The 24,975-nt window shown below is 42.5% G+C and overlaps 1 protein-coding gene and 1 long non-coding RNA gene across 33 annotated transcripts in view; one reads left to right on the top strand and one right to left on the bottom strand.

The window, feature by feature from the left end:
- Positions 1-24,975, bottom strand: part of Dlgap1 (DLG associated protein 1) — an 852,341-nt gene that overhangs the window by 212,947 nt on the left and 614,419 nt on the right. For all 31 annotated transcript variants that reach the window (NM_001360665.1, NM_001347411.1, NM_001347412.1 and 28 more), the window contains one exon: positions 15,086-15,300. In NM_001360665.1, the coding sequence (NP_001347594.1) occupies positions 15,086-15,300 (215 nt within the window). The remainder of the gene's footprint in view (positions 1-15,085; positions 15,301-24,975) is intronic.
- On the top strand, positions 1,346-23,158 carry Gm46581. Of its 2 annotated transcripts, none has more exons than XR_003952405.1 (4): positions 1,346-1,409; positions 18,816-18,874; positions 21,128-21,250; positions 23,034-23,158. It is a non-coding gene; the product is annotated as a predicted gene, 46581 (long non-coding RNA). The 2 variants fall into 2 exon arrangements; XR_003952406.1 differs by having other exon boundaries at positions 1,350-1,409; positions 18,819-18,874.

Below are 24,975 nucleotides of genomic sequence, written 5' to 3'. Positions count from 1 at the left end.
TGCCATCCCTTTCCATTTCTTCTCATTTTCTGAGTCATTTCATCATGTGCTCCAACTGGGAGATATGTTGTTTCAAGCTTAAAAACAACAGAGCTAATCAAACACCAATTGGAACCCATGAAACGGAGCCAAACATATACCTTTCCTTTGTATAAATATGTTCTTTATCAGCACTGTAGGTATTTCCTACAGTAGTAGAAAGCTGACTAATGCAATCTATCACTGCAAAGCCAATTTTCCTGAATAAAAGAGGGTTGTTTAACTCTCAAGTGAGCAGCAAGTGATAAACCGTTACAACCACAGAAAGGACACAATTGTAAAACACTCCCAGCTATTGCATATGGAGAGCATCTTCCTACCCCTCAATGGGAAGGCAAGACTTAGACATCATATTCTGTTAAGAAACCAGGAAGAGAGGGGTCAATGTACTGAGCTATAGCTTAAGTCCAAGAGGCTCTAGGAGAATACAGATCTATATCACCTGAGCCAGGTTCACAAATGTGCTACAGACCATAGGTCACAACTGTTCAGTCGAGAAGCTAAGCACAGTTATTGGCATGAGATGAGACCTACTGGGTTCCTAGCATACCACCAAAGCACATTCTACCACTGGGGGTGCCACAGGTACCTGAAAAATGTATTGGCCAATATTTCTGCTTCCTGGAACACACCACTACATTTTTTTACAGACAAAAAATGTCAGGCTCTATGGAACAAAATGTGTTCCCTCCACTTTATATTGAAGGCCTCACATCCAAAGAGAAGGATTCTGGAGGTAAGACTTTTGAGGGGAGTGAGTAAGTTTATATAATGTCATGAGGGTGGGGCCTTCATGATGGGATTAATGTCCTTATAAGACAGATTGCTTATTCTTCCTTAATCTCTTGGTTTGTAGAGAGAGAAGTCTGCACAAAGTCTCCCAAAAGCATCTGACTGTAATAGCACGTTGCTCTCAGACTTCTAACCTCTAGAACTGGGAGAGAGTAAGTTTCTGTTGTTTAAACCACCTTGTCTGTACTGTCTTGTTTTGGAAGTCTAAGCATGCACACTGAGATCACCAAGAGCAGATTGAAACATAAAAATAAACACAAGGAATGAAGGAAGTCTCCTACAGTCCAGGAAAGGGTAGAGAGCACACACAGTGGTGTATCCTTAATGTTTTCACCTGATTTTGCACCTGTGTTTTAGCCAATCTGTATAAATGTAACAAGGATTCAGTGTCACAGTGTATCACAGTGTGTCACAGTGTGTCACAATGTGTTATAGTGTGTCACAGCATGTCCCTAGAACAAAGGATCTAGGGAACATTGGCCCAACTCCCCTATCCACTCATTTCCTACAAGCAAAGCAATATTTCCAGGTTAGAAGAACACTGACTTCGTTTGTCTGTCCATTGTCATTGGATCTTGGTAGGGAATTCTCCTAAGAGGGGAGAGGAGTTGTCAGATGGGTTGGGGATGATAGATCAGCAGGCAGGGTACAAAAGTGGACAGGGCTGGAAAAGAAGATCACTACATGTTCAGCCATTTAAGCCTCTGGGGTTGGCAAGAGAAAAATTCCCTCTCTGAGGACAAGAGGCAAAGGGAAAGAGTAGCATCAGAGGGGGGCTAGCCCAGTCTAGAAGAGTCCTCTAGACTGACTTGAGCAGACTGGTCCACAGGGAAGAGGTTTACAGGACCAGGAGCATCTCCATGGTTGTGCCTGGCACACTGTAGTGTACTTGGGGTTGTGGTGGGGAAAGTCTTTGTGAGCAAACGTATTTATAGGGTTTTTCAGTTATCCATTTTCATGGTTTTGTCTTACGTTTTTATTTTTAAATTATCTGCATATCTGTGTGTGTGTGGGTGGGCATTGGGCCCACCAGAGCTAGAATTACAAATGGTTGTGAGCTGCCCAATATGGGTGCTAGTAGCCAAATTCTGATCCTCTCTCTGCAAGCGCAGTATGCCCCTTAACTGCCAAGCAGTCTCTCCCTCCACTAAGGTTGTTTGTTTCAAAGTAAAATTTGTTCCTGATACACAGAAGACATAATGCATCCTTACAGTGTGTTCTAGGTTACTAACTCAAACTTCATGAACAAAGTTAATTTTCACAAATATTTACAAAAGGATATGTAATTAGGGCAATTCTATACTCGAAGAAAAACTCATGAGAGACAAAATAATTCATAGAGTAGTAAGGTCCAACTATGTACCCATGGCTGCCTTTCCTAACTTTTCAGGGTACTTTCCTTGGTGAACAGTCAGCCTGAGGCACACGGCTGGTGGAGCACAGGCACTTGGGTCTAGCAAGGAGGATGAATGGAGCAGAAGAAGTTCTGGGCTCTTATACCTTTTGTCTGAGTTCCTTCTCCTATATGGGAGAGGACTGAGGGTGAACAGTGGACCCAACCATAGCAGCTGTTATCATTTTGTGTCATTCCTAAAATAGTGCTCTTAAAAATATAAAGGCAAGCAGAGCCCACTGTTATCTGTTTAAAATATTATTTAAATTTTAATGTAGTTACCTCCGGGACCCAGAGTCTAGTCATCGAGGCTAAGACAGAAGAAGCTTGTCAAGCTGTTTCTACAATGCCCAGCTCTGCTCCTTAAGATGTAGGTGGTTGCTACAGGCAACTGCTTCAATAAACTCAGGGAGGGTGGGGGCAGCGTGCTCTGAAGAGCTCAAGGATTTGATGAATTTACCTCATTTTGGAAAATCGAAACAAAAGAGCTGACATGATTTTCCACAAGGGTCGCTCTCTCCTCCTTGAATATTACCAGAGATGAATCTACCTGAGATGAAGGTTTTCCTTCAATTGACAGGTAAAGAAAGCTAGGAAAGAGTGGGGGTGGTAATGTTACTTTCCAAGCAGCCCAGGCTCAAGATCTACAGGAAGGAAAGATGCTAGAACTTCTCATACTTTTTTAAAATTTATTTTTAAGCATTTGATGAAATGCCATTAGGATTATGAGCTTTAAAAGAAAAACCAAATGACAAATCCAGTGGCTGGTCCCTTGGTTGTTTTCTGGCGATAGATTGCTTATGTTTACCCCCAAGTAGCAGGGTCTCAGTCCAGTCCTGCTTGCTGGGTACAGAATGGTTAGGCTTCTGTGATCAGCATTTCTCATTTTAGTGGTTAGGAACACATCTTTCTGTATATCAGGCTTTCTGTTTTATTTCCCTTGCTTTCAAATGACTCAGTGCTCCGAGGTCCTGAGCTACTATGTTTATAGCAATTATATTTTAACTCTCACTTCCTTCCTATAATCTCATCCAAGGATTATAGTCTCATGGCCATTTTGATATGATATGAATATCTCATTTTCCTAAACTTAGGCCTCCCATAACTTTGGATACAATTATTCCCCCAAAAGAAAAATGGCTGCATAGGTCATGGTATATGGACATAATGCAGTTTCCAGAAATTGTTAAGAAGCATGTAGTCTGGTGTAGGCAAGATGGCTCAGTAGTAAAGTACTTGTCACAGAACCCATGCAATTTTCTTTGTGTGTAGAAATCTGAGTGAGATTCTAGTTTTCTTTGGATGACAGAGATAGGGGACCCTTAGAACAAGCTGGCTAGAGAGACTGGCCATATTGGTGGGATTTGGGTTTGTTGGAGACCCTATTTCAATGAATAAGGTGGAAGGGGGGATTAAGGGTGATTCCTGATATCAACTTCAGGCCCCAAATGCTCCCCACACACATGTACCCTCACACATGCAAACATGCATGCACACACATACACATGACACACATGTGTAGTGAGAACTTTGGTTTCTTTGAAAAAAACAGAAACATGGGAATATATTCTCATTTTAATCCCAGATGTGGAACATGGGGCTGCCTCAGATTGTCCACAGCAGCTGACTATGATTTTCCTTGTGCTCTAGCAGAGGTGTGATTTTTGTCAGCAGCAGATAGTTTCTGCGGATAGGTGATGTTTGGAACTCTGGGGATTCTTCAGAACGTCCTGCTGACTAGGGTGACAATAAAGAGGATACTAGTTCCTTCGTATCTTCTTTCTCTCTGAGCTGCCATGCTGCCACTTGGTAAGCAGCTTGGTTCTAATGCCATGTTTTCTACCATGATGCTCAGCCTCACTAGGCCCCAAAGCAATGAAACCATCCAACCATGTACTAAAATCTCAGAAATCATGAGCGCAAACATACTTTCTCTTCTCATGCTATGTATATCAGGTACTTTGCTACAATGCTGAAAAGCTGATGATGTTGGTTAATTTTGATTGTTTACTTGACTGGATCAGTAAACACTCAGAGCATCAGTGGATGAAGCCTCTAGATACAGGGGATTATTGGGAGTGGTCAGGGACAAGAGTAGGGGATATGATAGAAACACATTATGTATGTGTCTAGAAATGTAATAATGAAACCCATTATTATGTATAATGAATATATACTAATAAGACACGAGAAAGCCTATCTGGGTGTGTCTCAAATGGTATCTCCATAGTCAATGAGATTGTGAGAGATTTGACTTGATGGATGGATTCATTCACTGACAGACAGATTCATAATCTGATGGCATTACTGAGAGGTGAGAAAGGAAAGGATGGGAGGTCTAGTTATAAGAAGTATGTCTCTGAGGATGTACTTTGGTGCTATAGTTTGTCCTGGCCCTTTCTATATTTAGTCACCCTCTCTGATTTCTGCCTACTATGAGACCAACATCTTCTTCCTTTTGCCTGTTTGAGGCATTCAGTCCCACTATCAAGAACATAATAAATATACTGACTAATGGTTAGGTATCCTCATCTCTAGTTTACCTCCAGCTTAAACTCTGACACACTATTCTTTAGCAATCTCTCCTGGGCACATACCCAGAAGATGTTCCAACTGGTAATAAGGACACCTGCTCCACTATGTTCATAGCAGCCTTATTTATAATAGCCAGAAGCTGGAAAGAACCCAGATGTCCCTCAACAGAGGAATGGATACAGAAAATGTGGTACATTTACACAATGGAGTACTACTCAGCTATTAAAAACAATGGATTTATGAAATTCTTAGGCAAATGGATGGATCTGGAGGATGTCATTCTGAGTGAGGTAACCCAATCACAAAAGAAGTCACTTGATATGCACTCACTGATTAGTGGATATTAGCCCAGAAACTTAGAATACCCAAGATACAATTTGCAAAACACAAGAAAATCAAGAAGAAGGAAGACCAACGGGTGGATACTTCATTCCTCCTTAGAATAGGGAACAAAATACCCATGGAAGGAGTTACAGAGACAAAGTTTGGAGCTAAGATGAAAGGATGGACCATCCAGAGACTACCCTACCCAGGGATCCATCCCATAATTAGCCACCAAACTCAGACACTATTGCATATGCCAGCCAGATTTTGCTGAAAGAACCCTGATATAGCTGTCTCTTGTGAGGCTATGCCAGTGACTGGCAAATACAGAAGTGGATGCTCACAGTCATTTATTGGATGGAATACAGGGCCCCCAATGGAGGAGCTAGAGAAAGTACCCAAGGAGCTGAAGGGGTGTGCAACCCTATAGGTGGAACAACAATATGAACTAACCAATACCCCCAGAGCTCATGTCTCTAGCTACATATGGAGCAGAAGATGGCCTAGTCGGCCATCATTGGGAAGAGAGGCCCCTTGGTCTTGCAAACTTTATATGCCCCTGTACAGGGGAACGTCAGGGTCAAGAAGTGGGAGTGGGTGGGTAGGGGAGGAGGGTGGGGGGGGAGGGTATAGGGGACTTTTGGGATAGCATTTGAAATGTAAGTAAAGAGAATATCTAATAAAAAATTGAAAGAAATTACATTTATCCCTTTACTTATTTGTGTACATGCCACAGCATATATGTAGGGAACAGCGTGGGAGAGCAGGTTCTGCCTTCCATTGTATGGGTTTTGGGGACTGAACTCAAGTTCTCAAGCTTGACAGATATCTTTCTCCTTCAAGCCATAACAGAACCTTCTTTCCCTGAGTAAGCAAGGCCAATCAGCATTCTCAGTTAGCTTTAGTTAGTTAGTTAGTTAGTTAGTAAGCCTCTAATGAGGTAGGCTCTAGGAGAAGCCAAATCTTAGAACCATGTACCATCAGCAGAAAAAGAACTTCTGAAGAACAGGACGACTCCGGTATGGGCAACTTCAATACAACTGGTAACCTAGGTGGATGTCAAGAACTGTTAGCCATGCGTCTTCTGGAAAGAGAAGTTATCCAAAGAGCTGAAGAAGCTTCCAGGCTGAAAGCCAAGAACAATGTCCAGATGGTGCAGGTCGTCCCCAGAGTGATCAAGGGAAAAGTCCTCACCATCCCACGAGTCGCTGAGAGGGAGAGACATAAAAAGCAAGGGCCTAGACCTTAAGACACAGGGCAGAGTTAGGAACTGGCTGATAAGGAGAAAACCGGCAAACCTTTTTGTTAAAGTTGACTCTACATTCCTTTGGAAAACATTGAGATTAAGCAAGATGCACTGAAAACTCTGAGTATACCGTTATTTGCAACTATTAATCTTGAAAAGAGAGCTATAGAGCAGAGGGGAAATAGCACTACTTATCAGCACAAAGGATCAGATACCTCTACCCTTCTTGGCTTATGCAGCTCCCCAAACAAGTTTTAAAAGTACGAGTGTGGACATTGAAGAAGATCCCCTCTTCAATTCCAAAAGGACTCGTTAATTAATCAGGATCTTCGGGATTCCCCAGATAAACTAAAGGAAATATGCCAGCATTCAAAGTGGATGACAGTCCTGGGGATGGCTGTATAGATATTTTTAACACGATAATGCGTACCTGACAGACTGAGCTCCCAGCCTCCAGGTGGGCTGGCAGTGCTAAGCAGGGTTGAGAGGAAACAGCTCTTTAGAGAGCTACAGATGCTGAAGTGTGGGGCGGCTGAAGAATCCGGGAGATTACAGGTACACCCTGGCAGAGGCTGGAAGGCCATTCACCTCAAGGAATGCAGGTTGAGATCTCTGGGAGCTCTTGTTCAGCCTACATTAGACACACAGGGGTGTTGGCAGGGTAGGAAGCACATGTTCAGCATCTGCTTGGGTCCCGTGCCAAAGGCTGCACACACATTACTTGTCTTCTACAGGAAGGAGACATAATTTATGATAGAAAAGGGCACACGACTAATCACCTTCGCTAATATTCACCCGGAGAGTTCTCAGGAAGACGTGATATTGACCAGGGGAAAAGTGTTTCGGTTTGAGAGGGAGGTTTACAAGGATGGAAATGTTCATCTGGTCCACTCTTTGTTATGCTAAGGATCAGAAGATGACACTATGGGATAGTGGCACTTAACAATGTGGGCAATGATGTCAGCTAAGCTGTAGAGAGCATCTCTTGTGTGGCTGAGTGCTTCACACCCATCACCTTGAAGCTCCATAGTTACTCATCTTATCCCTGAGTCATTGATGAGGAAGCTGAGGCATAGAATAGTCAAATAACTTTCTGTATGAGACTTGAAGTGTCAGAGCTAAGTGTCTGAACTGAGCTGTCTAGTCTTATAGTCCGGACTGCGTGATTGGGTTTTTGTGGGAGGGATAAAGGACAGTAAGGACAGTGTTTAGGAACTGGGAGGGAAGAGCATGAAAAAGACCTTCGGGTGTGCTCATTGCTGCTCACCAAACAGACTCAGTTCTCAGTTTTCTAGGCTTACAGGAGTACAACTCTTTCAAATGCCTCTTCAAAATGAGGTGTGGTCATGCAGCACGCTTTAGCCAAGAGCTGTGAGTCCAAGCCACAACTCACTTCTAGGAAAGCGCTTAATTCACCGAATTCCCTTTGTTGCTTGGCAACTGTGGAAGCAGGTGCTAAGGTGGAGCTGCTGCCATGCTGAGTATGGGACTGATGGCAACAAGCAGAGTCTCCTGCCCACTGGCATACAGAGCAAGAGTCAAACTGTGGAGTCTGGGGATCAGTTATCAGCGGAGCATAGCTTAGCCTGTCCTTGCTGGGGCGTAAGCTGGAATCAGAAATAAGTTGTTCCTATAACAACAAGAATGAAAAAAAAATCTCAAAGGGTATGCCTGCGGTTTCAGGACTTGTTAGTTATCAGCAAATACTTGTCATTAGAGGCTGGAGAAAGTGTTCATCAATGTTCCCCAGTAAGTGAATCATTTTGCAAACTGTTTTGTATAACCTGGAGGAGAGATGATGCAAGACACGGACTCATATCATAGTGTTAATAACATGTTGGTTGCTGTTGGCAACATCTGACAAGCTATTTCATGTTAGGAAGGAAATAAATAAAGGAGCAAAGGGGGCTCTTCTTTCAAGCAGCAGTGAAAGAATTAAATGGGTTCCACATTTGAGGGCTTGCTGGACTGGAAAAAGGAGCCAGTTTTAAACCAACTTGTAGAAGGTAAAACAATCCCTGAGAAACTTTTTTTTGTTTTTAAAGATTTATTTATTTTAACACCATTGCTCTCTTCAGACACACCGGAAGAGGACATTGGATCCCATTACAGATGGTTGTGAGCCACCATGTGGTTGCTGGGAATTGAACTCATGACCTCTGGAAGAACAATCAATGCTCTTAACCTCTGAGCCATCGCTCCAGCCCCCGGGAAACTTTGATACTGAAGGAAGGTGAGACTCATCGTTTCTAGCAAAGTTCCATTTAAGGACACGCCTACCCTTCCCCATGGCTTAACCCGTCCTGAAAGACTCAGAGAAATTAAGTTGATGCAATGAGCTGAGAGTCTCTAAGATGGAGATGTGTGGATAAGAAGGCAAAGAAGCCCAGCCTAGATAGGAATTGCATCTACGTGGATTCTGTATGACAATCAGTTCTCCGAACTCACTGGGGTCAGAGATAAAAGGGTGCCTGCAGGATTATGGGGCTGTACTGTTCAAGGAACCACAGATTAGATCAAAAGATATATCTCTGAAGGAGTCCTGAAATACCACTCTGGCTCCTAGGGAACAAATGTTCCTCAGAGTGTACTACAGATACAGTCAAGGAGGATAAGAGAAATGTCCTTCCAAAGGAGATGCTCAGAGACATGGAGGAGACCCACATCAGGTATCTCACAACCATCCTAACTCCAGAGCCAGGGGATCAGATACTCTGTTCTGGTCTCTGCTGGTATTAGCACCCACGTGCACACACCATCCCTCCCATACATACAGATAATTAAAAACATCTATAAAAAGATGTAAATGTCTTTTCTGTGTTCTAATCCATGTATTCAAGCACTCTGTAAAGCACTCTGTCTGGGCATCTTTTCACATTAAGCACACACACGTGCTTCTCCTCTGTGACCAAGGTGATTTCACGATAGTTCAATCTATGCAAGTTTCCTTCTAAGATAGACTTTTAAAAGAGAAACCATATAGTAAGGTATAGGACAGGGTACAGACCACAACATTCAACAGACTAATACCATCTGAAGGTAGGCTTTCAGATCCTAGGTTTTGGAGCTTGGCCTGGTGATCAGAGACTAGTTCTGTGTACTAGAGTCAGTTCTTTGTACTAGTTACCTCCTCTGTTCAGTCAGGCTCACTACAGCTTGGGTTTAAAATATCTCTGCCTACAAGCAAGTGATAATTTATTTATAAGAAAGAATGATGCTCCTGTTTTTAACATTTTCCAACTTATTATTTTGGAATGTGAGAAGGGAGTTGGAAAGACTGGGGACAGTAAGAGAAGGTATTACTGTCGCTGGGGATATAAATTCACAATGTTGTGTGTCTGGTTGTATGATTATCCTGCCCTCCCTGAGATTGTATGGGGTGCTTGCTAGTTTATGTCACAGTTTTATTCTGGGGGAAGGTAGGAAAGGACTGGGAAAGAATTTGGGGGAAAACAGACAACAGAAGAGCACAGACATTTCAAAAGCTTAGGCAAAGATGGGTGATGTATATTGCTGTGTTCTTAAATATGGCTCATATATTCTGTAAAAAAAAATAGCAATGTTCCTATCTCTTCCCCCTCTTCCTTTTCTGGGAAGAGAAACAACATGAAGAACAGTCGGTGGGTAGGACGGGCACGTGGAGCGTGAGGAACAATCAGGGACACAAGTGCATCTAGAAAGAAAAGAGAAACTTCTGCAAAGGCCAATGAGTTTTTATGCTCTTGATGTAGACCTTCAGTTTAGAGTTGATTTAACTTTAGGCATTTCTCAAAGCACTTTGCTAACACTGTTTCCTCTTGTATTTAACTAGTGAATAACCCCCCCCCCCCACCTCTCCACCCCCGCCCACTACACTTTATCTCTACATTTTCCTCATCAGTATCAAACCAGTATCAGGATCTTTCATGCAGATCAACAATGACATCCGCAGACAACAGGGGTCAATGAGTCCATGATAAGGGAGTCTAGTGTCCATCTATCTGTGCTGGGATCTGCTAATGCTGTCTGTCACAGCCTAGTTCTTAGAGCCACTCATTCATGCTGAAAGCCTGACTTATATACAGAGGTGTTGAGCCTTAGCTAAAAGAAAAGAGCCACTTAGTGTGTCTCACCTTCACTGTCATCCCGACTGGGCTTGAAATCACCTTGGAGCCACACCTAGAGGAATATCTGTAAGGTTGTTGTCACAGGGTGTCAAGGAGGGGTAGGCACATCCAGGGTAGAGCCATCTCATTGAATGGCCTCCTATTCTGAACAAAAGGGAAATGGGGCCAGCTAAGCACAAATATCCTTAACTCTCTGCTTTATGAACTGTTCAGCTGGAAGGAATTCTAGCTGCTATGAACTTCACCATACAGCCTCTCTAGGACGGACCATGCCCCCTCAAACTGTGAGCTAAAACCAGTTATTTCTCCCATGCGTTGCTTTGTGTCACCTATTTGGTCACAACATGAGAAGAGTAATTAATTTCTCTTTTAAAAAATGAGGAGTTAGTAAATAAATGAAGATGAAGAGGATAAATGACACAAACCCCCTTGAGGTCACAGGTCAGATACTCTATCTGAATTCACAATGATTTTAGGAGTCCCCCATGCCCCCCCAAGGGAATTTTTTCACCTAACATTTGGATAAAGGGATTAAAAATATGAAGAAAATTTAAAGAAAATTTAAATTATTTGCTTTGGGTTACTGGTACTTGAACTTAATTTTAGAATATTTATAATAATAACAACTATTAATAATAATAATAATAATTATTATTATTATTTTCTTTAGATAGGAATTTCATGATGTAGCCTTGCCTGGCCTGAAACTCTCTGCATAGACCAGGCTGGCCTTGAACCCACAGAGATCTACCTGCTTCTGCCCCATGACTGTTGGAATTAAAGCCATGTGCCACTGTCCACAACCCAACTTTAGAATGTTTGAAAATGGAAGTTCACCTAGAATCATTTTAGAACATTCCTTCCATAGTATATTTGAGTGAAATAAATTCAAGACTAGCTTGGGCCCCGACTATAGCCAACCGTTGTAGCCGTCTGTAGTCTAGCTTTGTAAACAAACAGAAGTATAAAGAATCGAGATAAAGCTTGATGTTCTTCTTCAGAGCTCAAGTGTGGGGAAGAGTTGGGAAGAAACTCTGGTTCCCAAACCTCTCCCCTACCTGTCTGAAAATTTATTATTGAATATTCAGAAGCTTCTTTGGAAACATAATTTTCTGGGGAAACCAAGGCCATTTCAGATGCCTCGTTAGCTGAGCGCAGAGGAAGCAGCAGCAGTGATGAGGTCAAAGGTCAGTCGGGGTGTGTTGGGAGAGGAGCATGAGGGAGGCAGGCTTTCAGACGGGAGTTACTAAGGAGCCCCAGAAGCCCAAAGGTGGACTTCATTGCAAAGTCTCCTCATGATTCATCTTCCTTAGGCTTTGTATGCCGAAGACTCAGTCACTAACACTAAGTAGCTGACGCAAGAACAAACTCTAAAGATGCTTTTGGAAAACAACAAGAAGAAAAACAATAGAAAGGACTGTAGGAGTGTTCTCTCTGCTTCTGGGAGAAGAGGGGAGTGGAAAGCCTCAGACAAAAATGTTGTCCTGGTCCCACTAGACTAATTTTAGTTATCTTGGCTCATGGCTGTGACTCATCCCTAAAGCTCTGAATTGTTGAGGAGGAAGGAGGGAAAAAATTTGACTTAAATGTCAAAGAAGTAGGAACATAAATATAGTTTTCTTTTTTGGGGACTAGAATTCCAGGATCTGGGTATCTTTATCACATGAGGGTTGAAAGCTTCCAACTTCTAGAAAAAAAAAATCATGACTCCAGTCAAAACATCATCAAGGACTAAGAAGGATTGATTCCCAGTCATGACACTTTTGACTTTTAATTCGTCAACATGGTTAAACTAGATGTCAGTTAATGATTATATGTGACTAAGGACGATAGAAAGGTAATATGGAGACTGTGGTAAGACTTAGGACTCACGAAACAGGACAGGGAGAAATACATGCTGACAAGCAGACTCAGGAATAATTCTGTGTACTACTGTGGTCACACTGAGAAGAAAGGCATGACTATACACTGCCCAGACATTTTCTAGTCCGCTGATGTGCAGGGGTCGATAGAGAGGTGGCTTCATGAAACTCTGTCCTGAGTAATGAAAAATGTTTTTGTAATCTGTGGGTACCACTGGTTTTCAATTAGTTTGGAGGATAGATAGAAAGAGCCCTTACCCACTCACATCCAATTTGAGCATCTTACTGAAGAAGTCTGATCTCCTCCAGGAGTGTCTGAACTGTGGCTCACAGACTACATGTACCTCAGATGAGTGTGGCTCCTAGTCAAAACCATCAACTTACCTAAAGCATTACGGTTTTTTTTTTGTTTTTTTGTTTTTTTGGTGACTCAATGACACATTTCTCAAGCACAGACTTTGTAGATGACAGCATGTCACAATGTCACAACGTTGGACACACATGTGAACTTGCTCTTAAAACTTCTAGAGAACTAGAAAAAGATGTGGTTGTCTAGATACGGCCTAGGAAGTTAGAGATGGAGTATTATGCAGAAGGCAAAGGAGAATTAATTCCAAGGGATGTGTTTCTGGGAAGAGCAAAACTGTGAACGTTGACTCAGCACCTGACTGGTGGCAGCCTTTCCAGAGCTTTCTTCATGATCCTCACAGTCCTTCTCCTGTCTTCACTTCATAACTGTGTATTGCTGTGAGCAGTAATCATTGTATCCCATCACCTAAGACCCAGTGTGTCACTCAGCTGACGTGTCCAGCATGTCCAGCATCCTGACAGGATGCTCTGGGAGGTGGCGTAGAGGATGCTAGAAGCTGCCCATCCTCACCTCTTCATTTCAGGTGATTCAAGAACTTGAAGGGCTTATGTCACGTCTTAACCTCTGCATGACTGAGCTTGTCTATTTTGACACCATGGCTGTGACAATTATGATCTCTTGTAGAGAGATATTTTAAGCCCTACAAATTACATATATACATATACATATGCCTGTGTCTCTGGCTACACAACATCTTGGCCCACTATCTATTTTATAAAACCAGTCTGTTATTTGATATTTTGAGCATCTCACAGGTGTGTCAAAGTTCAACAGAGATTTGTTTATCTTTTAAAAATTTCCACAACCAACTTTTATAGTCATAAAAGTTGTAGTCATGTTATAGGTCGAATCATATGCCCCCCAAATAGATATACTGCCAGGATTTGTGAATGCTTACAGAAAGAACAGGGTCTTGCAGATTTAACCAAGTTAACATGAGGCTAATTAAGGAGGTTCCCCAATGCTACAGCTAGTGTCATGAGAGTGATGAGCTAGCCTCATGTAATGTCAGTCAAGGGATGCCAAGTATTCCTGGCTTCAACCAGAATCCATGAAGAGATAAGGAAGAGCTGACCTCTGCAGGTTTGGGGAGCTGTGCAGCCCCACACCTCTAACTCCCTGTGATAGGAAGCAATGGACTAGTTGTTTGTGTTAAGGTTGTGAAGATAGCTCTGAGATCAGCAAACACACAAAGCAGAGAGAGAGAGAGAACACGGGATGGGAGGTGAGAGAGAATGGCTTCCCTCTGTGGCTTAGGAAACTAATATATAATTGTTAATGTTCAATTTAAAAGGTTTCAGAACCATACCATATGGCCCCTTGAAAGGGATCCAAGAGTAGATTTTCCTGTCCAGATTTTATGTCCTCCACTATTTTAAATGATTCTTGTTACAGATCAGGCAGCTGCTCTTCAATGTTTTTGATCAGTAATCTGATTTGTATTTTTAACCTAACTGCTTTGTCCTTTTCTCTTTCATTTGCCTCTTAATATTTCACTCTGTAACCTAATTCAAGTGCATAAATAGTATTAGTCACATGCATTTCATAAAGAGAGTACTTTAAAAACACTAATTACCTCAAACATATCCTTTAGACACAAATAGATCTATATTCCAGGGCTCTGATTTACCCTCTAGAAAAATATATAAAAGACAGGTCTTTTTGAAATAATCAGTGTTTGGGCTGGGTGTGGTAGCAATGCCTTTAATCCTAGCATTCAGGAGGCAGAGGCAGGTGGATCTCAGGGCTAGCCTGGACTATACAGTTTGCATCAGGCCAGCTAGGGCAACATAGTGAGACCTTGTCTCAAAAAAAAAAAAGTGAGTTTTACTTTTGTTTCCTTTGGAGAAAAAATTGTTTTTCTCCAAATAGCACAACTGTAAACACTTATACTCATATTTTTCCCCCCAAACAAACAAACAAACAAACAAACACTTTTAAGGTCTTACAAACTGTAATATGTATGGAATCCAGATTCAAACATGCATATTAAGAATTGTGATATATACTACCCAGTTTCCCAGCATAACATCGCTCTATAAAATTCTCTGATAGAACCATTGCCCTCATATTATATAATTTTCTGAAAATCCAAGTCTCTGAATTCTATATCTATATCTTCTATATTTAGTAGCTGAAAAAAATGTTCCAAGATGAGGTACTGGACCTTTTCATTGACCAGAAACCCCCTTTTTTACACCCAAAAGTAATTCTGATGGCTTTTGGGGGAATTAAGAGTGCACCAGCTTTCCTCCTGTCTTTGATGACACTGGCATCTACAAGTCAAATTCAATGTCAAAATCAACAGGTCATTGCACCGATGTGATTGAAGGACATTTTCACTATATCCTGTCATCGGTCAGGTCCTAGGTGCTAACCCCAGGGGCAGAGGAAAAGCACAGAGGGACGATTACTCACTTGAGAGTGGTGAGCTCTGTAAGGGACGGCTGCGTGGCCTTGAGATAGCTTTCTCTTCTTGCAGCCACCTTGGGAGACGGCTTGGGGCTCGTGTCCGAGTCCCCACTGTCTTCATCCCCCATGGCTTTGATGTAGCTACCACTGCGCATCCTCCGGCACGGGATCTCGTCGTCTTTCCCGCGAGGTGTGTACCCTGACCATTCATCCTGGGGAACCTAGGGAGGCAGAGAACAGGAAGTTTAACTTTCAATGGAATCAAACTTTTAAAAGTTTTTCTTGTCCTCTCTCTCTGTCTTTTTTATGACTATGGATTAGGCAATAGAGATAAGTTTTCTAAGCCTTAGACACTGATTTTTTTTTTTTTTGATATTAACGTTTTACTGTAGCCGTTTTGAAAACCATTTCAATGCATGCACATTCACGTTGTAATCGTAGACAAGCAGTGAACCTCTGGAAGGATTTGAACCGCTGGCTCTGGTAACTTATACCTCTCAACTTTCTCATGCTGTTCACAACTGAGGAGGAAGGTGTTAGAGAGGAAAGCCTTCTGGTTTGAACTTTGTGCTGACCTTTCTCCATCACTACCTCGGAGGCAGGAGCTTTCCCCGACTCATCCTGGTTTCTCTAACTTCACATCTGCACCACCCCATGTCTGCTTTCCTTTCTTTCTGACCACTGCTCTCTGTTCCAGTGCCATTGACCATCCACCCATCCCTTCTTTCTGAGCTCTTAAAGCTCCTTTTGGGGATTTTCCCCAGAGATGCTTACATAATGGCCAATCCGGCGTTTGCTGGTCTCTCTCGCATGCGCATGCGCACACATCACACCCACCACACCTACTGTCGGTGTCTCCCTGTTTGCCACCCTGCTTGCTCTACGACTTGGGAGAGCTACCAGCCATGTTTTCTACCTCAGGTTTTGCTGGATCCTGTTCTACATTCCCGCTGTGGACTGTACCCAGGAGGAGGCTGTCAGCTCAGTGCCTTCTCCTGTTTTTCACAACTGTTTCTGTGAAGCTGGGCAGGGCACTGTATATCCTGTTTTATATTTGTTACATTAGGACATTCATTTCAATTCTTTTTACCCACTTTGGCGTGGATAATTCCTGTATAGCTTTATTCTTCTCCCACTGGGGAAAGAAACACATACATACTCATCAGTAGCTTCATCCTTCAAGAAGTATCAAGCGCCCACAAAGCCTGGCCCTCTAAAGGCTTTAACCACAAGAGACAAACTAGGCTGAGGCTGTTTGTACCACCGACATGCATACAACAGGGTGGAGTAGATATATACACATAGGAACACCTCTAAATCAACATGCTTACAGGCTAAAGATGCTGTGCCACAATGGAATACTCACTAAAGAGACCCTAGGATCATGACCCTGCCAGTAAGGAAAATGGTTGAAAAATCTTAACCTGATAGGTTTGCAATGAGAAGATAAAATGAATATATATATATATATATATATATATACACACACACACACACACACATATATATATATACACATATATACGTATATATGTGTATATGTATATATACACACACACATACATCCATGCATACATATATACATACATACACATTCATATGTATGTATGTATGGATGTATGGATGGATGTATGGATGTATGTCTTACAGGTGTGTTAGGGTCTCATAGGCAGACCAGTAATTCAATGGACCCAAGATAGCTTGTAACTCTCAGTCTATTTGGCTTAGTCTATATTTTGGAATCAGTAGTGGGCATCACCACACCCAGTGATAAAATATTGGCCCCCTTATATTTTGCCATTAAATGTTTAGCTGCTGAGTAGTTCCGGCTTATGGAAGGCGACACAGCCTCTTGACAGCTACCTTTAACTCAACGGAACACTTTGCTCACCATGAATTATTTTGTCAGCATGTCCCTGTGCTTTTATTTCCTTTTCTGTGATTTTTTTTCAATGAAAACCTGGAGCTCAGAGAGCTGAGGTCACTGGACAAAGGACACGAGGGGACCCTTGGATTCACAGTGCTCAGTCTGCGACACTCCAGGCAAGCTGATTGTCCAGGAGAGGTTGGCCAATCAAAAACAAACTCCCTGGGATTCCTGTTAACATTGCTTTTGACAAATTTTGTCTTATTGTTTTTATGTTGTTGCTGTTGTTTGCTTGTCTTGATATTCCTTATTTTTGTTTGTTGTTTTTTGAGACACACACACAGAGTGAGAGAGGGTAGGTGGGAGGGGGAGAGAGAGAGAGAACTGAAGTTGGGTAGGGAGGATCTGGAAGGAGTTGGGGGAGGAAAAATCTGATCAAAATATATTGTGTAAAAAAATTAAGAAAAAAAAAGAATAACACACTCACTGCATCTGGAGAAAAATCTTCAAAACATAAAAGACTGCTCCAGTTGAATTGCAGAAATCAGAGCCTAATGGGTTTTTATGAGGGATAGTCTGTGAATTTGAGAGTTAAGTGTCAAGCAGATTGTCCATGATTACTCTCATCTATATTAGCTATAGACCTCTAAATATTATTCACTGTAGAGAGTGAAATTACACATCAGACTATCAGAAGCACTGCTCTTTCTTCCTGGAATCACGGACTTCTTTTTGTCAGTCAAAATGCCATCAACTGCTCACAGCCCCTCTGCAGGGGTGAGGCCTTGTAGACTTCCGCTACATCTGCGCTGGAATGCTCACTGGCTTGGTCTCTTGTAGGCATCCAGAGTTCATGAGGGTGACAGCTTTGCCGTGTCCAGAAGATGCTTCTTATATCTCAGGCGTCTTCCCCAAGCCCCAGAGCTTAGAATCTTTCATTCCCCTCTTTCTGGCTGTCCCCTGGGCCCCAGGGGAGTGAAAATGTACATGTCTCATTTAAGGCTGACGATGCTACAGTCCCCGGTTCTCTAAGCTCTGACTGGTTGCGAATCTCTGCATGAGCTGCCACCCAATTTAAAAAGAAACTTTCCCGAGGAAGTCTGAGAGTTGAGCCCTGGAGAAGAGGAGGGCAGAGAGTGTAAGCCAGAGGGGATGGAGGACACTGGGGGAACGAAGCCCTCTGAATCAACCGGCCAAAGCGCCTATGCACACAGAGACTTAAGCAGTAATCGGTTTGGGGCTGCACGAGGTCCTCTCGCATATATTACAACTTCCACTTTAGTATCTTTATGAAGTACCTGATGGTGTGAACAAGGGGTTTGTGGTTCTTGTGCCTGCTCCTGGGGGCTCTTTCCCTTCTGTTTGCCTTGTCCAACTTCGATGTGAGGCTTTTGTTTTATCTTATATTTGTTTTGTTTTTTTTTTGTTTTTGTTTTTTTCTTATCTCTTAGAAGCCTGTTCTTTTTAAATGAGACAGAAAGGAAGTGGATCAGGATGGGAGGGGAGGTGGGGAGGAGGTGGGAGGGATGGAGGGAAGGGAAACTGTAATCAGGATCTATTGTGTGAGCAAAGAATCTATTTTCAATAAAAAAAACAAACAAACTGGTAACTTTTGGGTAGAGAGTTTGATACTATGTACACTAAGCAAAATAATAGTATTAAGTTCACTCCGAGGGACTGTGAATTTTTCAACCATGGGTTCTTGGCCAAGTTTATAGTACAAAGTTTGGAGTACGCTTTAAGTTTAAAGGGAGAGCTGATGGTTACCTCCACACTCTGCACTGACACTATTGTACCAATGGATTTACCTTGTTGGGCTGGTTACTATGTTCACAGCCGATTAAGGTCATTGATGTCTTTCTCCTCAAGCAGCCTGAAGAGCACTTTGTGGTACGACCAAGGTCAGACAGCAAGGAGGAAGCCTTGAGGTCAGTACCAGTGCCATTTCTGTGATCTTCCCTCAGACCAAAGTGTGTGATAGCTTCAGGAGAACAGTTTTACATGTGGCCTGGTAGTTTCTTTGATGGACATAGTTAAGAGGTGATGCTGCTTGCCCCGCATATTACAACAGAGGGAACTCGGTCTATGGAAACAGCCCATAGACTGAGAGCAGCATAACAACAGAGCCGCTCCTATGCCGGCCTTACTACTGGCCAGTAGTTGATGGATTCTTTTCTTTCTGAGCTGTGCTTTGTCGCACCCGTCAAATCATTCAGTCACGGTCCTCGACAGCATCATGACTCACCATATGCAACTCGTTTGTCATTTACCAACCACGCTGTAGACGTGTGGACTTTTCATTTCTCTAGGCTAAAAAAGCCTCAGGAGCAGCACGGCTACCAAGACTTCTCAGAAAACTATAAATGACGAGAACAGTCTTGTTCTCCTTCGGTTGGTAAGTGACTTGTTGCCTAGGTAGGATCATGTTCAGAGTCTCACCAACAGCTCAAGCAACCTCACGCTAAAAATCAACAAGAAGAAGTCATGGTCACTGATGACATGTCACTTGCTGTTTCTTAACACCGACGTGGCAATCCTAAGTGTTGCCTTCTGGAATATGTTAGAGAGGAATGACAGGCTGATTAGCTAATATGCCAATTTCTGTTCGGGTGCTTTGCAAACTTAGCTCAAGGCAGAAACCTGGGCTTCGGGAAAAATAGTCTGTGATTGTTGCTAGGGGAACAGGCTGAGAAGTATTTAATCTGTATGCCTTCCAATTCATCATTCTTTTCAAATGATAGTGGTAAAAGGATTGGACCAATGTGACTTTCATTAGCGTGCAGCATAAATATTAATACATAATTCATCTACCTAAAGGTAGCATACAGCAAGATTTCATATAAAAATATCAAAGACGTTAGTTCTAAAAAAAATATATAGCTGTACAAAATGTAGACCCCAGAGAAGAAAAATTCCAATCCTGAACTGTTAGGACCAGCAAAATTGGTGTAACTGAGCGTGTACACCTGTGTTTGTGTGTTGATACTTTAGAGTAAAAGATGACTGCCTTGGAGGTCCGTAGGTCTGGAAGGAAGCATACCATTTTGTAGAGTTCAAAGAGTGTAGTATTACTCTCCTTTGGTCAGAAAGAAAGGTCAGATATGAGGTGGCAGCTACTAATGTGACCTAGTTAAAGGCTGCTGTGCTAGCCCAGATTTCCCCTTTCACTTCTAGGTTGGATTTCCATCCCCCCAGCCCTCTGAGAAGGCACTGTCCTAGGCATGTTTGCAGACTTTCAGGCAGATATGAGTCTGTTTGTTCATTTACTTTACAGAAGTTGCCTCTGGCTAGGAGTAGCTAATGCTTTAGATTTTGGTGATAAGCCTCTGATACCAGGGCACACCCTGCCCTGTGCTAACTGACACATGTGTGGTTTAGACAGGCTTTTCGGCTGGCTTGTGCTGTGTCCTAATTCGCCTCTGTGACTACAGCCTAGCACAGCAAACAGCATCCAGACTGAGAGGGTTATAGGGCCCTAGGAGGTTCTTGTGGCTCTCTCTTTGCATTGTTCTCTCCCTTGAGCTGCTTGCCCTGCTCTTTTGCTTTCGGCTGCTTACATCCAAAGGCCTCGAGTGCCTCCTTCGTGGCTCCCCACCTGACTGTGGGAAGAAAAAGATTTAGGGACTTCTGATGAGAAGGTTGACCCTGCCCACTTGTCTGAGAAAGGCTATGTTGTTACTGGCCGTGGTTTAAAAGGTCTTGGTTAAAAAGGGAGCAGAAGGGATAGAGCCCTTGGTAGTGGGACAGCAGGTAGCTCTGCATGTTTGATTCATCCCAGCATGCACTTAGGTTCAACAAGCACTAAAGAAGTGATGCACAGAAGCACTCTCCTATGGGTCAAGTTTTACAATAGCGATGGATCACAAGGAAAGACTAAATGCTTTTAAATGCTTGTGTTAAAGCACTGAGGGTCTAGTAGAGAACAACCTGATTGTTGATACTGTTATTTATTATGATTATGATTTATATGATTTTTTTGAGTCAGGGTCTCATGACTTAGTTCAGTTTAGCCTGAGGCACACTTTGTAGTCCAGGCTGTCCTCCAACTCTCAACCCTCCTGCTTTAGCCTTCCTGTACAGAGAAGTGATTGCAGGCATGTGTCACTAGGCCCATCTGAGAGTTTTAATACATGAGGAGTTATGAGGATTTCCGATCTGAAGCCTGCAAACTGAACTTGCAGGTCATCGTTGAGAGGTTGAAAGACCCATTACCATCCAAACAGTGATCGCAGCAGACAGTTGCCAACCTCTGCCCACACGTGGATGCCTGAACACTGAAATGACATCACCGGCACTGAACAAAGGTACAATCTGTTCAGAGACAAGAGTGGGGAGCCGACCACCTAACGAGGCGAGGCATGCCATTGTGTCCTGAGTCTTCTTGCCTTCTGCTCTGATTCTCTTACTGATGCATGCCTTTTCAGTTGTTTATCTGTCAGCAGCACACGATTCAAACTTACAGACAGCTTGGAAGAGACTGTAATAGATACGCAAAGAAATAAACGAACACGATACATGTAAGAAAGCATAAAAGGCTGTAAGGAAATCAGATGAGTCAACATGACAAGGTGGGTGGAGGGGGCTGGCCTTCACTTGTTTCTCTCTTGTCTAGAAGGGGTAACATCCAAGAACCATAGCAGCCAGCCTTGGAAAGACCTGGGTCCAGCCAGCATAAAGACTATAGCAAAAGATTAACCTTGAGCCGTCAAAGCCTAATCTAAAAAGTATTAACCTGGGCAGAGAGCTCTGAGCAGAGGAGGCAGAAGCAGGCAGGGCCAGATCACATCCATCTTCTGGACACATCTCAAATTTTCCTAAGAGGAACCCAGCCTTCCCAAGGCTCCCTCTAACCATTGCAGCCAGAATTAGTTTTCTTTTGGTGAAATCTATAAATCTGATTTATTTACTTAGAGGTCTGTGAGCTATAGTTTGGGAACTAAATATGGCTTACTGTGTGTGTGTGTGTGTGTATTTGTTTTTTGTTTTTTTGTTTTGTTTTTTTTGTTTTTTTTTTTTTTTTTTTAAGTAAAGAAAGCTTCATCAGAATGCAGCCATGGTCAGTTATTCTATCTTATCTGTGGCTGGTTCTGAGTTACAAGAAAACTTTGTGGTAGTGAGAGAAATAGTATACAGTCCACAGAGGGGGAAAAAAATCCTGTCCACTCTCAATCTTTGAGAAATACAGGCACAAAAAGTAATTGAGTATGTTAAATAGAAGTACGAAGTCAGAGCAGACTGTCAGCACCAGCGTTTCTGAGCCACAGTTCCACATCAGGAAGTATTCCTAGAGGTTTGTCCTGGGGCTTGTTCCTGTTCAGGTGGAGGATAGACTGTCCTGGCTGCCCACTGACCCTGCAAGAATGTCTCTTTGGGTTTAGACGCCCTAGGGTAGAAGAACCACAATAGGCTCTATTTTTTATTATTTTATTTTATTTTATTTTATTTTATTTTATGGTTTCTTCAAAGGTCATTTGTCCCAAGTCCTGTGTACTTGATACATATGAGGGCTGTGTAGGCTGGAGGTTGAGGTCAGGAAACTCACAACTTCTTGTAGTCAGCAAGGTAGAAAAGAGCAGAATAGCAAATGTGCAAGCATCTCACTGTTTGTCCAACTCCTTCCAGGGTTCCAAAACAGTGCATCATTCATTAGGTTTCTGCATAAATGCGATTGTCAACATGAGCTTTCACTTACTATTTGTATAATCACATTTTTGCTTCAGTCTTTTCATCTGTAAAATGGGAACAGTAACTGCTATCTAAGGAGTTCATGAACTTGAGTGCCTTATAGATGTGAGCATAAAGGTTGGAAACATAGTTCTATTTTAAGTGTAGCCAGCCATAAATTTCTTGGAGATGGCAAAGTGACAGACAGCCTTTCAGGATGACATACTTCTGTGCATTAGATATTCTAGTACAGGAATATACATGCGACAGACTATGTAAACAACCATAGGCAAAAACATAAGCATTTATTCTATGGTAAAAACAGTTCTCTTAGATTGGCCATGGGTATCAAAAGGTACTTATCTACCTTTCTTCTAGGCCCTTCTAAGACTGTCTTTTGATGCTTATATTCTCTACCCTTAGGTTTCCCCAAATGATGTTAAAAGAGCACCACACTGGTTCTGCGTGAAACAAGATTAGGTATTTCAAAAGTTTTCTCACATGGAACCTTCCAAGGTAAGTCAAAACTACCACTTCCATCTGGACATCTCAAAAGTTCAGTGCTTTGAGCCTTTATCATGCTCAGTAACAAACCTGCTGCTTGGAATAGGCAGGTGTTCCTGCCATTACCTCTTCTTACTTTCCTAAGTGGAGATGCCTCATTTTATCGAATCCAAGAAGCCAGTGCAGGCCTCCTGATACTAAGAAGAAAGCCACAACACCAATGAACTCTGCTACTCTAGATTATAAGCTGCATCTCAGCAATGACAGATATGTGGGGAATACTGGTCTTAGGATCAACTTACAACTCTTTAAACTGTATATGAAGAAAACAAGAAATGGTAGAGCTTAATGCTAGCTAACATCCAGTCATTGGAATGCAGCATTCATTGGTTCTGTGTTTGCAAAAACCAGACCTATACATTCATAGGATGCCTATGATTCTGATGGTTAATTTGAATGGTGCTAAGAATTATTTTTAAACATATTATTATAATAATTTATGCCAAATAAAGAGTCCAGGTACGAGGGGGTTAATAGCTAGTGTTGTAGAGCCCCATACTCAAGCTGGGTTCCACTGTTCAGGGTTTGAGAACAATTTCCCTTCCATTGTTTATGAATATTTTTTGACACACAATTGTTAGTTCATGATAATCTACAGAGTACAAGCTTCCGCTATAAAAGTCCAACTTAATACGGGTTTAAGACCAGCCTACAGGAAAAACAAATTAATACACAAACCACAGTTTACATGAGTTGGGATAAAGATGACAAGACTATTTCTAACTTAGGAAGGCATGTTTGTCAGAGGCCCTGGCAAAGCATAAGAGCTCACAGCTTTGCTTTAGCTGGCTGCAGGTCCTGAGATGTATCTACAAGTAAGACAAGTCAGACATTCAGCGCCCATGATGGTCCAATGGCTGAGAGATGGAGCCATGTGCACATCCTCAAGAGTGGAGTCTCTCAGGATGGGAAGTCGTATGGTGAGGTTTGGAGTAATGGAAATGCGTGAGGCTTGGGGAAATCTGAGAGCCACAAAAGGAATGAAGACACTTAGAATGCCTGCACGGCGGAAGTGGACTGTGCATCTCAAGAACCCACGGGGCAGGCTGCTGCTCTTTTGGGGGGAGCTGTGGAATGGTGGTTGCGGAGCATGCAAGGCAGAGTCTATTTCACCAGGGCCAGAGAGGCTGGAGAAATAACAGGCATTTGGTGATCAGGTAGAATGTAGACAACAAAACAAGGAGAAGCAGGGACTACTGTGGTGCCATGAAAAGGCTTTTGTTCACAAGGTATTTGTCAGCACTATTGATGAGAAGGTCTCAATGACAGTAATCAGGTAAGTGGTGCTTGACTTTGGCTGAGGGGGCAACAGAACTAGCCCTTCTGAGCCTTCTGAGCAAAGGTCAATTGCAGGACAAGAGCCTGTGCTTATGAAAGAAGAGGTGTGGATCTGCTATCTATAGAAAAAAAATCCAACAATTATGGACTAATCTCCAAAGGTTGGGAGCAGCAGCATCCGTCCTCCCTGTAAAATAGCCATTGCCTTTTCTGTTTTGCCCTTGCAAAGCTGAGACTCAGAAGAGGCGAAATGACCTTCCACGGTCATCACAATGGACAAGAGGTTTGCTGTCTGACACCAAAGCTTTTAACAGCATCACCCAGTCTCGGATGAATCCATCATGGTTGGGGTGATGAGTAAACAGACTACAAAAGGGGAAGCGAAAAGTGACAATGATGTGCATGCTCGTGTTTCACTGCACTTAAAAATGAAATAGAACCATTAAAATAATTATAAATATTATCTTGTCACTAATTTTCCAGCTTTGGTAAAAAGAGTAAGTACTTAAAATAAGTAGGAATC

The sequence above is a fragment of the Mus musculus genome, chromosome 17 (assembly GCF_000001635.26).
Source record: "Mus musculus strain C57BL/6J chromosome 17, GRCm38.p6 C57BL/6J".
Classification (NCBI taxonomy): Eukaryota; Metazoa; Chordata; class Mammalia; order Rodentia; family Muridae; genus Mus; species Mus musculus.
The sequence above is the reverse complement of the archived record's forward strand: the minus strand, read 5'-3'. Positions and strand labels throughout refer to the sequence as shown.